This window comes from Neophocaena asiaeorientalis, unplaced genomic scaffold, assembly GCF_003031525.2.
Source record: "Neophocaena asiaeorientalis asiaeorientalis breed wild unplaced genomic scaffold, Neophocaena_asiaeorientalis_V1.1 scaffold648, whole genome shotgun sequence".
Lineage (NCBI taxonomy): Eukaryota > Metazoa > Chordata > Mammalia > Artiodactyla > Phocoenidae > Neophocaena > Neophocaena asiaeorientalis.
Genome location: NW_020172781.1, coordinates 5,893,899 through 5,906,928, shown reverse-complemented (window position 1 = coordinate 5,906,928; position 13,030 = coordinate 5,893,899). Strand labels below are relative to the sequence as shown.

At 49.7% G+C, this 13,030-nt stretch overlaps 1 protein-coding gene across 1 annotated transcript in view; it reads left to right on the top strand.

Annotated features, from left to right (window-relative positions):
* Positions 1-10,895: 10,895 nt before the first annotated feature.
* LHFPL7 (LHFPL tetraspan subfamily member 7) overlaps positions 10,896-13,030 on the top strand; it is a 2,607-nt gene continuing 472 nt past the window's right edge. Inside the window, 1 exon segment of the mRNA XM_024741404.1 lies at positions 10,896-11,022. Within this exon segment, the coding sequence (XP_024597172.1) occupies positions 10,896-11,022 (127 nt within the window).

Genomic DNA, 13,030 nt, shown 5'->3' with positions numbered 1-13,030 from the left:
GTCACGAGTTTGCCCCGACACTCCTCCCGGAAGCGGTCCCGGCCCTCGAGCCCCGACCCCGCCGCGCTGGACTCAGAACGTTGGTCATGATCCCCGCCCGCATTCCCGGGGTCAGCCCGCGGCTCTGGCTGGGATCTCCCGCAATGGACACCGACCGGCCGCCGGGTCTGCGCCCCCAAGAGCCTAATGCAGCCCGGGAACTCGGGAGGCGCACGGTTAGAGCCTCGCCCATTGAATCTCTCGGGCTGCGGGTGCCGGCTTGGGTGGGTGGGGGTGGAGGGGCGGTCTGTGCGAGGCGCTCGTGCCGCCTCGCGGCAATCAGGAGAATTGCACCCGGAACCGCACGACCAGGGGCTTGGCAGGAGGTTGTTCACTCCCGCTGGGGCGCCTACTGTATGCCACGCCTGCTGCCATTGTGTTGAGGTGGGGGTTGAGGTGTGAGGCGTATAGAGACTTTTTGGACAAGTTGAGAGAATCGAAGGAAGTTGCTCCTGAATGGGAAAATGCCTGTTTTGCTATCCTTTACTCATTTCACTCCACAGGTCTTTATTAAGCACCTGCAGTATGCTGGATGTCAGGGACCCAGTGGTGAAGCATCTGGCAATATACAGGCTCTCGTGGAGCTTACAGACATTGTAAACAATATTTGCATGAATAAATTGAATTGTATTTGTGACTCGTGCTTTCTTCCTTAGGAAGGAAATGTACGGAGAGTTAACTGAAGGATCTAAAATCATACATGAATTTATTGTACGTCAGTTAGACCTCAATAAAGTCAAAGAGAGGAAAAAGAACATCACGCTGTGTGGCTTCAGGAGAATTGGCAGGGCTCTCTCTTACCTTTCTCTCAATTTGTGTGTGTGTGTAAGAAGGTAGCCCTGTTACAGGAGATACACACATCATATCTCTTGTTTCTTTTAATCTGCACTTTTGGAGTAAGTATCAGCATTTTATCAAGCAGCAGCCTGAGACTTGCCCACAGTGATGGAACCCAGAAGTGGTGAGGCAGTGGCCCCATGACGCCCATGGCTGCACTGGTTCTTCGTTGCTGCGCGCGGGCTTCTCATTGTGGTGGCTTCTCTTGTTGCAGAGCACGGGCTCTAGGTGCACAGGCTTCAGTAGTTGTGGCACGCGGGCTCGGTAGTTGTGGCTTGCGGGCTCTAGAGCACAGGCTCAGTAGTTGTGGTACACAGGCTTAGTTGCTCTGTGGTATGTGGGATCTTCCCGGACCAGGGATCGAACCTGTGTCCCTTGCATTGGTAGGTGGACTCTTAACCACTGTGCCACCAGGGAAGTCCCAACGTCTTACATCTTAGAATAATCTCCTGTATCTGGATGTCTTGAGAACAGCCATCAGTAGGACCCAACTGAGTGGCTTTTAAATACGACTACCACTCCCAGGGCGGAGTCTTTGTGGTGGGGGGACAGAGAATGGTTGGATTGAAAGTTAAAATGCCTCAACATCAACCTTTAAGCAGGACTTTTGCATTACATGTATATTATATGAGCAAAGGCAAATCGTCTGCTGTCCTCTCTAGAACTTCTGGAGGCAGGGGCTTTTATCTCTTTAGTTCACTCCTTATCCTTAGTGCCTAGAGCAGAGCTTGGTACATAGTACGTGCTCAATAAATACTGCGCTTAATAAATATTGGGTTAAATGCATGAATGGCCAACAGCTGATAGGGTACCCTCTGCTATCTCTCCTCCATAACCTTATCAGAACTTCCTGTCTCTCCCAGGCACATCTCAATGAACCAGAACATGTGGGCTGAGGATTCTGTTGAACTGGACGTCTCTCAGCTCCCCATCCAGCTTAGTCCTCCATCTTGGCCTCTCCTCTCTATCCCAGAACTTAAGTGGGAGAAGGGAGAAGACAGTCCTTTTTCTGCCACCTGTCACAGAAACCCCAAACCCAGATGTGTCCCCAGCCCTAGCCAGCCCAACCCCAACTCTACACCCCAAGAAATGCCCAGTGTCAGTTCTACCCACATCAAGCTTTGAGGGGAAATCCCAGATGTGCCAAACTACAACTCCCAGAGCCCTCCTGGCCCCAGAAGGGGCGGGACTTCCTGGCTCAGCCCCCACCGTAGCTGATTCTCTCTGTGTTCCTGTGTCTTCCCTCCCAGGTGAGAGGCTGCCAGCCAGCACACACCCAGAGATTACACCCTGACCAAAGAGATGTCAGGTTGTACATTGTTTTCAGAGCCAACACCCCACCCACCACTCCCAGCCCTGGCTTTTCTCTTCCTGAGGAGAGAGGACAGTGCCACCCAGGGACTTTCCCAGAACCCCTTCTCTGCCATTGTTTGCCCCCTCTTCCAGAATGTTTGTCCTGAACTGGCAGCTCTGTCCAGTAGAGCTTTCTGCAATGACAGAGATGTTCTATATCTGCACTGTCCAACATCAGCCGCAGATGACTACTGAGCACTTGAAATTCGGCCATTGTGTCCGAGGAGCTGAATTTTTTATTTTGTTTCATTTTAATTAACCTAAATAACCACACGTGGCTACAGCTACTGTATTGAACAGGACAGCTCTAGAACTCACACACTCCTTTGCAAAGACCATTTTCACACATTTTCATTGATGTATATTTATTCATTTTGTTTCTCCCGTAATTTACCTGCTCCTTGAAGGGGAGAGCCAGTACGCTCTTTGAAATGTTTTCTCTCAACACCAGGCCTTTGCCCATGCCGTGGCCTCTGTCTGGAACACTTTGCCCTCCATCATCTGTAACAACTATGTGTCCTTCAGATCTTAGTTTTAAAGTCAACTCCTCCAAGAAGCCATCCCTGATTACCATCCCTGACCCCCATGCCGAAGCTTCTGAGTCTTCTAGCCCCAACTAGACACTGATGACACTGTAGTATAATTGCCCAATTACTTCTCTGTCTCACTTTCTAGACTGTGAGCTCCTTGGGAGCAGAGACTAGCATAATACCTGAATCAGAGCTGACCCCCAATAATATTCATGGAGTTCAACGTTGAATAAATGTTTTCACATGATACGATCCAATGCCTCATTCACAGTAGTGATACTAATGAAATCTGTAATTTATTGAGCTGTCTCGTTAAACGCCACAACAATCCTATAAGAGATGCTATATTATCTCCTTTTCACAGGTAAGTGATCTGAAGCTCAGAGAGGTTAAGTAAATCATTCAAGGTCACACAGCTAGGATCACAGCCTGGGTTCCCTAGAAAACAGAGCCTGAGGCAAGATTTATAAGCTAATGCCTTATTAGGGATGAAATCCCAGCTTAACAAGAGTGAAGGAAAAGGGACTGTGAGACTGAGAAGGAGGGAGAGCAAATATAAGATGTGTCTTACTAAGTTGGCCACAGCTTTCCAAGAAAATACAGCTGGGAGTTCCACTGCTCAGGGCATCTCTGGAGAAGCCACGTGAAACATGCAGGGATAAAGGGCAAGAACTTCATCTGCTGGCCCGTCCCCTTTCCTGTCTGCCATTAGTGACCATTGGGCCCAACTGCTCCTCATGTCTGAGCTGTGTTACCTACACCTCCAGGCAGCCATGAGGGAAGCCAGTTCTACACCCAGAGCTTCACCTGAGTCTAGAAGAGGAGGCAGCAGAACCCTATTCCCAACCCCCAGCCAAGGATCCAGTCAGGTCGGACTGGACCACAGCTGGGGTCGTTGGGAGACCAAGCCACGACTCAGGCCTCATCACCGCAGGCTGAGCTGGCCAAGTGGCTGCAGCAACTGACCCAGGCCGCCTGCAGGGGCAGGTGAGTGGAGGCTTATGGCATCCAGTGCCGCTGGATGGCCAGGAAGGACACAGGTAAGCACACCTGAGAAGGTGCATCCGTCAAGCCTGAGAGATATCACACTGGGATTCAGATCCAGTTCAGACTAGCTCCAAAGCCCTTCCACAAATACTGATTGAAAGAAAAAAAAAAAAAAGAATAAATACGTGACTGAATGAGTGGGGAAAAAACCCTGGCAATCATCTCTTCAAAACCCTGGTGTATTCCAGAGGCTCTCATTTTACAGTGGAAAGACTGAGGCCCAGTAAAGCAGAGATCCCCTGACCAAGGCCACACTGAGTGTGGGTGGCAGAGCTGGGACTTGAGCCTCGGTCTCAGGCATCACTGAACCTTCCTGCTTCTGACAGCACCAACTGATGTGTCTCATTTGTCGTGTCAGCATTTATAGCATCAGAGTGACGCCTCTTGTTCTCACCTTCCCAGCATCCACGGCCCATCCTCTGCTAACAGCGCCTTGGTTTTCCTCCTAGAAACCAACCCATCCCCCACCTTTAGTCCATGTAGTTCTAGTGCGGTGAGCCTCATGACATGCTTACTCTAATCCCCATTCTCCAACGCTCAATCCCTAATCCTTGAGCCCAGGTCTTAGGTCTGGCCAATCAGAGCATCCCATTTCCCTGGCCACAATGATGGGACCCAAGCTAGTCCAGTGAGCGTTAATCACAGCAATTGCGGCAACTATGTGCAAAGAGGAGTTTTTTTTTCTCTGGGGCTGCTAAGCCTGGAGGCACCAGAAGCCAACACTGTTAGAATCTGCCTGAGAGCGAACCTAACTCAGCAGAAAATGGAGCTGAGAGATGGAGAGAGAAAGAGAGGGCCATTGGTTGTTCACCTGGAGCCAGCTGTGCCTGAAGCTGTCCCACAGAATTTTCAGTTATGTAAGCCAATGCGTTGCTCGTTTCTAGTTGAGCCAGTTGGAGCTGCACTTCTGTCACTTACCGCAAAGACAAGACAAGCGCCTATTCTGTGCCAAGTTTTATGCTGAATGTGGGGGACAAAGATTTTTCAGATCCAGTGCCTACTCTCCACAAGTTTACAGCCTGCAGGGTAGATATCCAGATCCCAGAGAAATATCCCTCAACTAGAATTACCAAGGCAGAAAAGTAAAGAGCACAGTGGCAAGAATTTCAACACCTGGTGTTTAATCGTAGATCGGCTAATCCCTATTCATGCCTTCTCCTACCCAGGAAACCCCATACCCTCACCCCATCCTGATTTGGGGCTGGCTTTTCCCTCTTTGCCCAACCCACCCAGCAGCCCAGTGAAAGCCTGTCGATTTAAGGAACTGGGAAGGAAAATACACACACGTACACACACGCATGCGTGCGCGCGCACACACACACACACACACACACACCCCTCAGGCCAGCTTATCACACACTTGGGCTTTGTTCAGCAGCCTGAATGTTTCCTTCAAACAGAAGGACACCTGTTATGAGGTCGCAGATGTATGTTCAAAGCTGGAGCTTGAGAAGTGGCCACGTTGGAGGGTCTTGACCTGAAGTGTGGTGAGTCTGGAGGGAAGAGGGATGTGAGGTCAGGATGGGGAGAGAGGAAAGTATTGTCCAGGAACCATAATGGGCTTTAAGGGTCCATGAGCCCCTGAAATTACAATACTGTGTGTGTGTGGGGGGGGGTGTACAAGTAAGTCTGCATGAAGAATGTATCCATGCTTTTAAATCCTATTTTCAAAGGAATTCATCACCTCCAAAAGGTTAAGTCCCACTGGTCTAGGATATGGCCATCTTTCTGCAGGTGGGTGTTTTAGTCTACTCAGCCTGCTATAACATAGTGCCACAGACTAAGTGGCTTATAACAAACAGAAATTTATTTCTCTCAGTTCTGGAGGCTAGGAATTCCAAGATCAGGTAGATTTGGTGTCTAGTGAGAGCACGCTTCCTGGTACATAGATGGCTGTCTTCTTGCTATGTCTTCACATGGCAGAAGGGGCAAGGGTGCTCCCTGGGGTCTCTTTGTAAGGGCACGAATGCCATTCATAAGTCCACCCTCATGACCTCATGAGGGCATTCCTAAATGCCCAGCTCTCAACACCATCACCACTGGGGTTAGAATTTCAACATGTGATTTTGGGGGGGCACACAAACACTCAGTCCACTGCAATGGGGAAACAGAGTCTTGGAGCCATTACATTACATCATAATTTGACCAGCTCACACAGCCAACTTGTAATGGAGCTGGAAAAGCACCAGAAGTAGGGCTGACCTGGCTGTGCAGCTAGGAGAATGAGACAAGGGATGCGGGTCAAATCCTCCCCTAAACCCTACTTGCCCATCTTCAGATCTCAGCCTGGATGTCACCTGGCACCCAGGCTGGATCAGGTGCCCCTCCTCTGTGCCTGCCCCAACATCGCCCTGGGCTTTCTCTTGGTGTGACGCTGTGTCTGTCTGCATCTGTTGATCGATGGGTTGGCGAAATACACATCTCAGACTTCATTTAGGCTACACCACACTCAGATATCTCCACCTCTCCTAACAAACCGGTCCCTCCTGCAGCTTCCCTATCTCAAGTAAGGGCAGCTCCTCCATTCCAGGTGCCAAGGTCAAAAGCCCTGGCGGCATCCTTGCCTCCTCTTGGTCCTTCACACTCCAAGTCCAATCCATAAGCAAAGCTGGTTGGCCGGACCTACCTTTTTCCTTCAACAAAGATCCAGAATCCGCCCCCACCCTCCCTCTCTCCTCTCTCTCAGGTCCACTGATGTCTCTCACCTGACCGGCTGAAGTTGCCTCTGGTTGCTTCTTCCTCGCCCTTCCTTCTGCCTCTCCTCCATGCAGAAGCCAGAGTGATCTTTTTAAAACACTGGGACAGGTGACGTCACATCTCTGCTCGAGACCACCCACAGACTCCCCATCTCACTCAGAAAGTAAAAGCCAAAGATCTATCATTGCCTACAAGGCCCACCACTCTCCCCCTTTCCTCATTCCTTCCAGTTACCGGGTCCTCCTCGCTTCTGCCAACATGCCAAGTACACGCTTACCACAGGGCCTTTGCACCTGCTCCTCCCGCTGCCTGGAATTTCCTCCCCCATAAATCCACATGGCTTCCTCCCTCAGCTCTTACTCAAAGGTCACCTTCTGGGCTTCCCTGGTGGCGCAGTGGTTGAGAGTCCGCCTGCCGATGCAGGGGACACGGGTTTGTGCCCCGGTCCGGGAAGATCCCACATGCCACGGAGCGGCTGGGCCCGTGAGCCATGGCCGCTGAGCCTGCGCGTCCGGAGCCTGTGCTCCGCAATGGGAGAGGCCACAACAGTGAGAGGCCCACGTACAGGAAAAAAAAAAAAAAAAAAGGGTCAAAGGTCACCTTCTCATGGGGGCTTTCCTGACCATCCCCCAGTCACTCACCATCTCCCTTCCCAGCTTCATTTTCCTCTGTGGCACTTATTTACATCAGGCATCTTATATATTATTTCCTTATTATCTCTCTCTCTCCCAGTAGAGTATAAGCTCCATGAGGACAGTGGTTTTGTCTGTTTTCCTCACTACTAAACCCCCAGCACCTAGAACAGTTCTCAGAACATAGTAGATACTCAATAAATATTTGTTGACTGGATGGATGGATGATGGACCATATTCTTCCACCCTGTTCGTCTGCCTTGCCCACGAAACCCTAAGCTCCTTGAGGGCAGGCACTATGTTCTGTTCACCGCTGTATCTGTGAAGGTCACACAGGGTTGGGCACATAAAAGTTGAATGAATGAATGATCAATTCCTTCCAGTTCACAGACGAGGACACGGACAGCAGGATGATGGGGACATACCAAGGCTCTAGCAGCCACCTCTAAATACCTGAATCCCAGTTCCCCTCCTGCCATGGCTGGCTATGGCTACCCTGGCCATCCATGCTCACTGGCTGGAGCAGGTGGGAGGGTTGACCAAATTCTAACCCTGGGTAGCTCCTAAAAAACGCTGGGGTATTTGACTTTTAAACTAATTCCTTAATATCACTTTGGGCTTAGGTCCCAGAGTCGGGAGCCTGATTCCCTGAGTTTGAGTCCCTGGTCCACCACTCATTTCCTGAGGCTTCATTTAGTCATCTGTAAAATGGGAACTCAGATAACAGTACTACCCACCCTATCATAGAGGGACCACAGTCTTGAATTGAATGAGGCACTGAAAGAGTTTAGAATGGGGCTTGATGAGTGCTCAGGAATTGTCAACTGCCATTAACAGTTAAGCACTGAGCTGGAGGAGAAAATATTCAATCCCTTTCATGTTTCCCTTAGGTGGATTCCAGGTAATTGAAGCCTGGCCGGATGTGGTTTCGGGTTATAATGCCTCATTTAAGTTTCTGGGCACCTGGACTGTTGGTGTGATTTTCCCAGGTGACACTGAGCACATTATCTGGAGAACAAAACTTCTTTCAAGGTCAGAAACGCCCGGAGAGGCACTGGGGCAGCCAGAGAGAGGCAAAATCACGGGCCTCAGTCAGCTCTGGGCTCCCCAGCTTCCTGGCTGGAATTACACCCCTCGGGATCCTGCCAGCCCCAAAGTTGAGGCTGATTTTGGTGTAGGACAAAAATCCATCCTCCCTTCCTCAAGGGGCCGTGTCTCATTTGCTGGCTAGCTGCCGTGAGGTTTTTCTAATCCTGGGAATTAAATGCCTGTGCCATCTTACCCTGACCTACCTTCCCAGGCTTAGCTCAGCCCCTCTCCCTGCAGCACACCTGCATCTGACCCCCTAGAACCTTCACAACACCCCCACCCCCATTTCCAGAGAGACGAGCTGACCTCCCCAAGGTCATATGGGGGAAACGTGGTTTGTTGCTTCTTTCTACCACATCATCCTGCTCAGTGATTGAACCCAACACCACATGCCCCCTGGGATTTAGAATCTGCTTTTGCAGATGGAGAAGCTGAGGCCCAGAGCAATGGGGCAACTTGCTGCAGGTCACACAGCTGGGAAGTGGTAGAGGGACTGGCTGGCCTCCAAGCCCAGGATTCCGGCCACGTTTAAAGTGCTGGCTGGGCTTAGAGTCCCAAAGTGAAACCCAAGGTTGAAGTCCTGGAAAGTCTGTGTAGGTGCCCTTGGCTGGCTCAGCTGCTTTTGACCCTGGGTGCCCTTAGGCTGCCTCAGCCCTTCTGGGCCTCACTTCTGACCATCAATGACAATGCTGGCTATTAGCAAACCACCATCCTGCCTCAGCATCCTCATCCAACCTCTATTATTATTTTGGTAAGACTGGACTTGAAATCAACTCTCTTTCTCCTTAAAATAGATTTTAGTTTAAAGTGGATAACCAGTATCATGCCAAAAAATAGAACAAAAACACCACAACAAATACAAGGAAAATCCAGCTACATCCCCAAAATCTCACTAGACCCCACTGCTTGCTCAGGGCTCCCTGTCGTTTAAAAAGAGGAGATTGACAGATGCTTGGGAGATGACTAAGACCCTTTAGCTCCAATAGACATTTTTCTCCTTGGTGTAAAGAGAAGGATTGAAGGAGAATTGAAAACTAAATAACTCTTGGCATTGAAGGCTGGGTTCAGGTGCCACCTGACTATCCCTCAAGGGTCATATGTAGCACCACATGAAACAGCAATATATAAAACAATGCCATTTACATACATGAAAAATACACATATACTGAACAATATTGATTTTGCAAAAATACCTCCATACAAAAAGATACACATGAAATAATGGTTAGGGATTGAGAGGAGATAGCTGATGGGCAGGGTTAGAAGCAGACCTTTTGGAAAGTGCAAGCCTTGATGGGCAGAGCGAATGAATGAAGGAATAAATGAATGAATTAATGAAACATGAGAGGGGGCTCACATGGACCAGTGATGATCATTTCCCGAGGACTGGTTGTGCTCCAAGGTCTGTTTAAGCACTAACATTCATCCTAAAATTTGGAGTTTCGACTTCCAGAACTTGTTAGGGAAAAGACCCACCCTCACCCCAGTTATTAACACCTCCAAGTGCATCCCAGGCCGAAGGGAAGCTAATGACCTGTGATCTGAAGACAGGACCAGATCCCTGGCTGGCCGGGGAGCGGGGGACACCTTTGCCAGCCCCTGTTTCTCTCCTTCCACTAATCTTGTCCCTTGACCTCTAGGTCACTGACATTCCCTGATGGTGGGCAGTGTGTGGGCAACTCTGGGGCTTTCCCTAACCTGCGTCTCAGCCCTCAGCCTCATCTCTCCTGCCTGGTTCCAGACCACCACTTTCTCCTTTGGTGTCCTCACCTACTGCTCCTGGCCTCAGGGTAACAGCTGGAACCAGAGCTGTGGGACCTTCAGGTCCCCGGATGATATTCCTGACTTTGCCTGGAAGGTGAGGCATGGTCTCATCCATTCACTGGGACCTGGCGGTGGGGCACTCTTAAACCCATCAGAATTAAAAAAAAAAAAAAAAAAAAGCCAATTTCTGCCCACCTTCCTTCTAACCTCTGACTCGGTAGGTGCGGGGTGGGGTCTGGCTATCCGCATTTTAGCAAACACCCAGGATGATCCTGAAAGCAGCTGCCAGCATGCAGTGCCTTTGTACAAATTAGGAAAAGGGTGCCCCTTCTTCAGGACACTATACTGCCATCTGCTGGAAAAGTACTGTAGTCAATATGCATTTCTGTGATGAATCCCAAACGCATCTCCTGGAGTTGTGCAGTGCACAACCTGTACACACCTACCTGGTCATCCTCTATCTAAGCGCTGCTAGGTTTGAAAACCACAGCTAAGGTGTTGAAAGTCACTGCAAATTGCCAAATTCAACAATGGGCACAATGGGTTGGGACTCCCAGTTCAGCACCTCTAAGGAAGATTACACAGCCTTCAAAACCGATTACAAAGGTGCCTCTCTTGGTGACTCTGCTGTATAGCAGGTACTCAATAAAGGGAGGGTATAGTGGTTGTAGATCTAGATCTTAATTCTGACTCTACCTCTTAAGTAGCTGTGTGCTCTGAGAGAAATGACTCCAATTCCTTATACCTCTGTTTGTTTACATGTAAAACAGGGATAATAATAGCACAGATCTTGTGGGATTTTTGAGGACTCAGTAGCTGATCAGTTAAGCAGAGAGAGCAGAGACTGCCCCCACCCCAGACAACACCCACCCTCCCTCCTTTCTCTTCCTGGCAGGTCTCAGCTGTGATGCTCCTTGGAGGTTGACTCCTATTGGCCTTCAGTGCAATTCTCTTCCTGTCCTGGGCCTTAGCCCCCAAAGGGCTGTGCCCAAGGAGGGGCAGCGGCCCAATGCCAGGGGTGCAGGCAGCAGCAGGTAAATCTTCTATCACATATGTGGTCCAGACATGTTTGTGGAATGAATGAATGAATGGATGGATGGATGGATGAATGAGCCTGTAAGCAGAGTCTTGCCTCCTAGTTGAATCTCAGAGATAAACCCTAGGATTGTAGACTATTCCAGGTCCTTTAACAAGCCAGAAGTTGGAGGTAGGGAATGGTATCCTTAACATCACCCTTTCTTGCCCTTATCCAAACCCAGTCTTAATAGTCTGTCCTCCTTTGTTTCTCTCCCATCCATCCACTTTGCATCCTTTTTACCAGGACCATCATATACAGTTGGGCAGGTTGTGCACTGCACAAGGGCATCCAGCTGAGGGCTGAGAGCTGCTGAAATCTAACCATGCTCCAATCCCTAAACTGTGAAAACTGCCCGGCTGCATCTGCTTTTCTCTAATTTACACATCGGCTTGGGATGATCTAGCTCAGGTCTTGACTGAACCTTCATCCAATTAATTCTCCACCATCTCTCACCTGGTTTAGAGGTGACCACCTCACACGTCTCCCTGCTGCCACCCTTGCCCCCTAGAGTCTGTTTGCCACACTCTGGCCAAGTGGGTCCCGTTAAAGCTGAAATCAGACCATGCCACTCGGACTGGCTTATCCGCACCAATGACTTCCTGTTACCGATAAGGCTCCACAGATGAAGCCCTCATTCGCTCACTGACCTCATCTCTTACCTGCTCCGCCAGGCTCAGCATGCTCCGGCCAAACTGGCTTGCTTTCTGATGCTCATGAAAACCAGGCTTGTTCCCTCTGCCTGGAATTCTCTCTTCTCAGATCTTCACATCTTGCTCCTCCCACTTCATTAAGGGCTTTGCTCAAATATCACCGCCTCAGTGGGGTCTTCCATGACCTCAAGGTAAGGGAGCTTCCCTCTCCTTAGAGTCTCCTTCCTCTTACCTTGCTTTCCATTTTTCATAGCACTTACCTGCCTGCTTGATAGTATCTTATCTGCCTGCTTGATTATTGTGCATCTCTCTCCACTAGAACATCAGCTCCATGAGGGCAAGGACATGTCTGCCTTGATATCACCAGCATCTAACACGGTACTTTGCACATAATAGTTGCTCATTAAATATTTGTTGAATCAATGGATGGAGATACAGTCCTTGTCCTCCAGTGTCTACTGGGGGTGGGGTGTATTAGGCAGTTATAACTCAGTGGATATTTGGCACAAGAGGATGAGCACAGGATGCAAAGAAAAACTCCAAGAGGTACCAGACCCAGTGTGTGGAAGGTGTTAAGGAAGGCTTCCTTGAGGAGGCATCACCGAGATGAATCTGGAAGGATGAGTGGGAATTAACCAAATGTAGAAGGGTGTTTCAGGTAATGGGAACATCACGGGCAAAGGTATAGAGAAAAGAGCAAGGCATGTGCAGGGAACTTCAAGTGGACGAGAGTGGCTGAAGGGTGGCTGCAGGTCACGTGACTCTCCTGCACGGGGAGTGCCTTCTAGGTGCGGAGGTGTCCGGTTCATTTTCTTAGAATCATTAGTACCTTTGACAGAGTGCCTAACAGTTTTGATGAATGAGTGCATGGATGGATGGATGGGTTGGTGAATGGATGGAGTAGGGTGGGTAAGTAGGTAGATGAGCTGATGGATGCATCAATAAACATATTACTGGAAGAATGGATGAATAGATAGATGGAAGGATGGGGAAAATGGGTAGACTGGAATATGGATAGATGGATGGATGGATGAATTGGTGGAAGGCAGGTGGCTAAGTGGGTGGATGGATGGATGGATGGATGAGTGAATAGATAGGTAGGTGTAGGAATGGAGAGAATGAGTGGATGGGTGAGTAGATGGACAGATGGGTGGAAGGCTAAGCTGAGTGATAGGTGGATAAAAGGATAGATGAGGGCTTCCCTGGTGGCGCAGTGGTTGAGAGTCCGCCTGCCGATGCAGGGGACACAGGTTCGTGCCCCGGTCCTGGAAGATCCCACATGCCGCAGAGCGGCTGGGCCCGTGAGCCATGGCC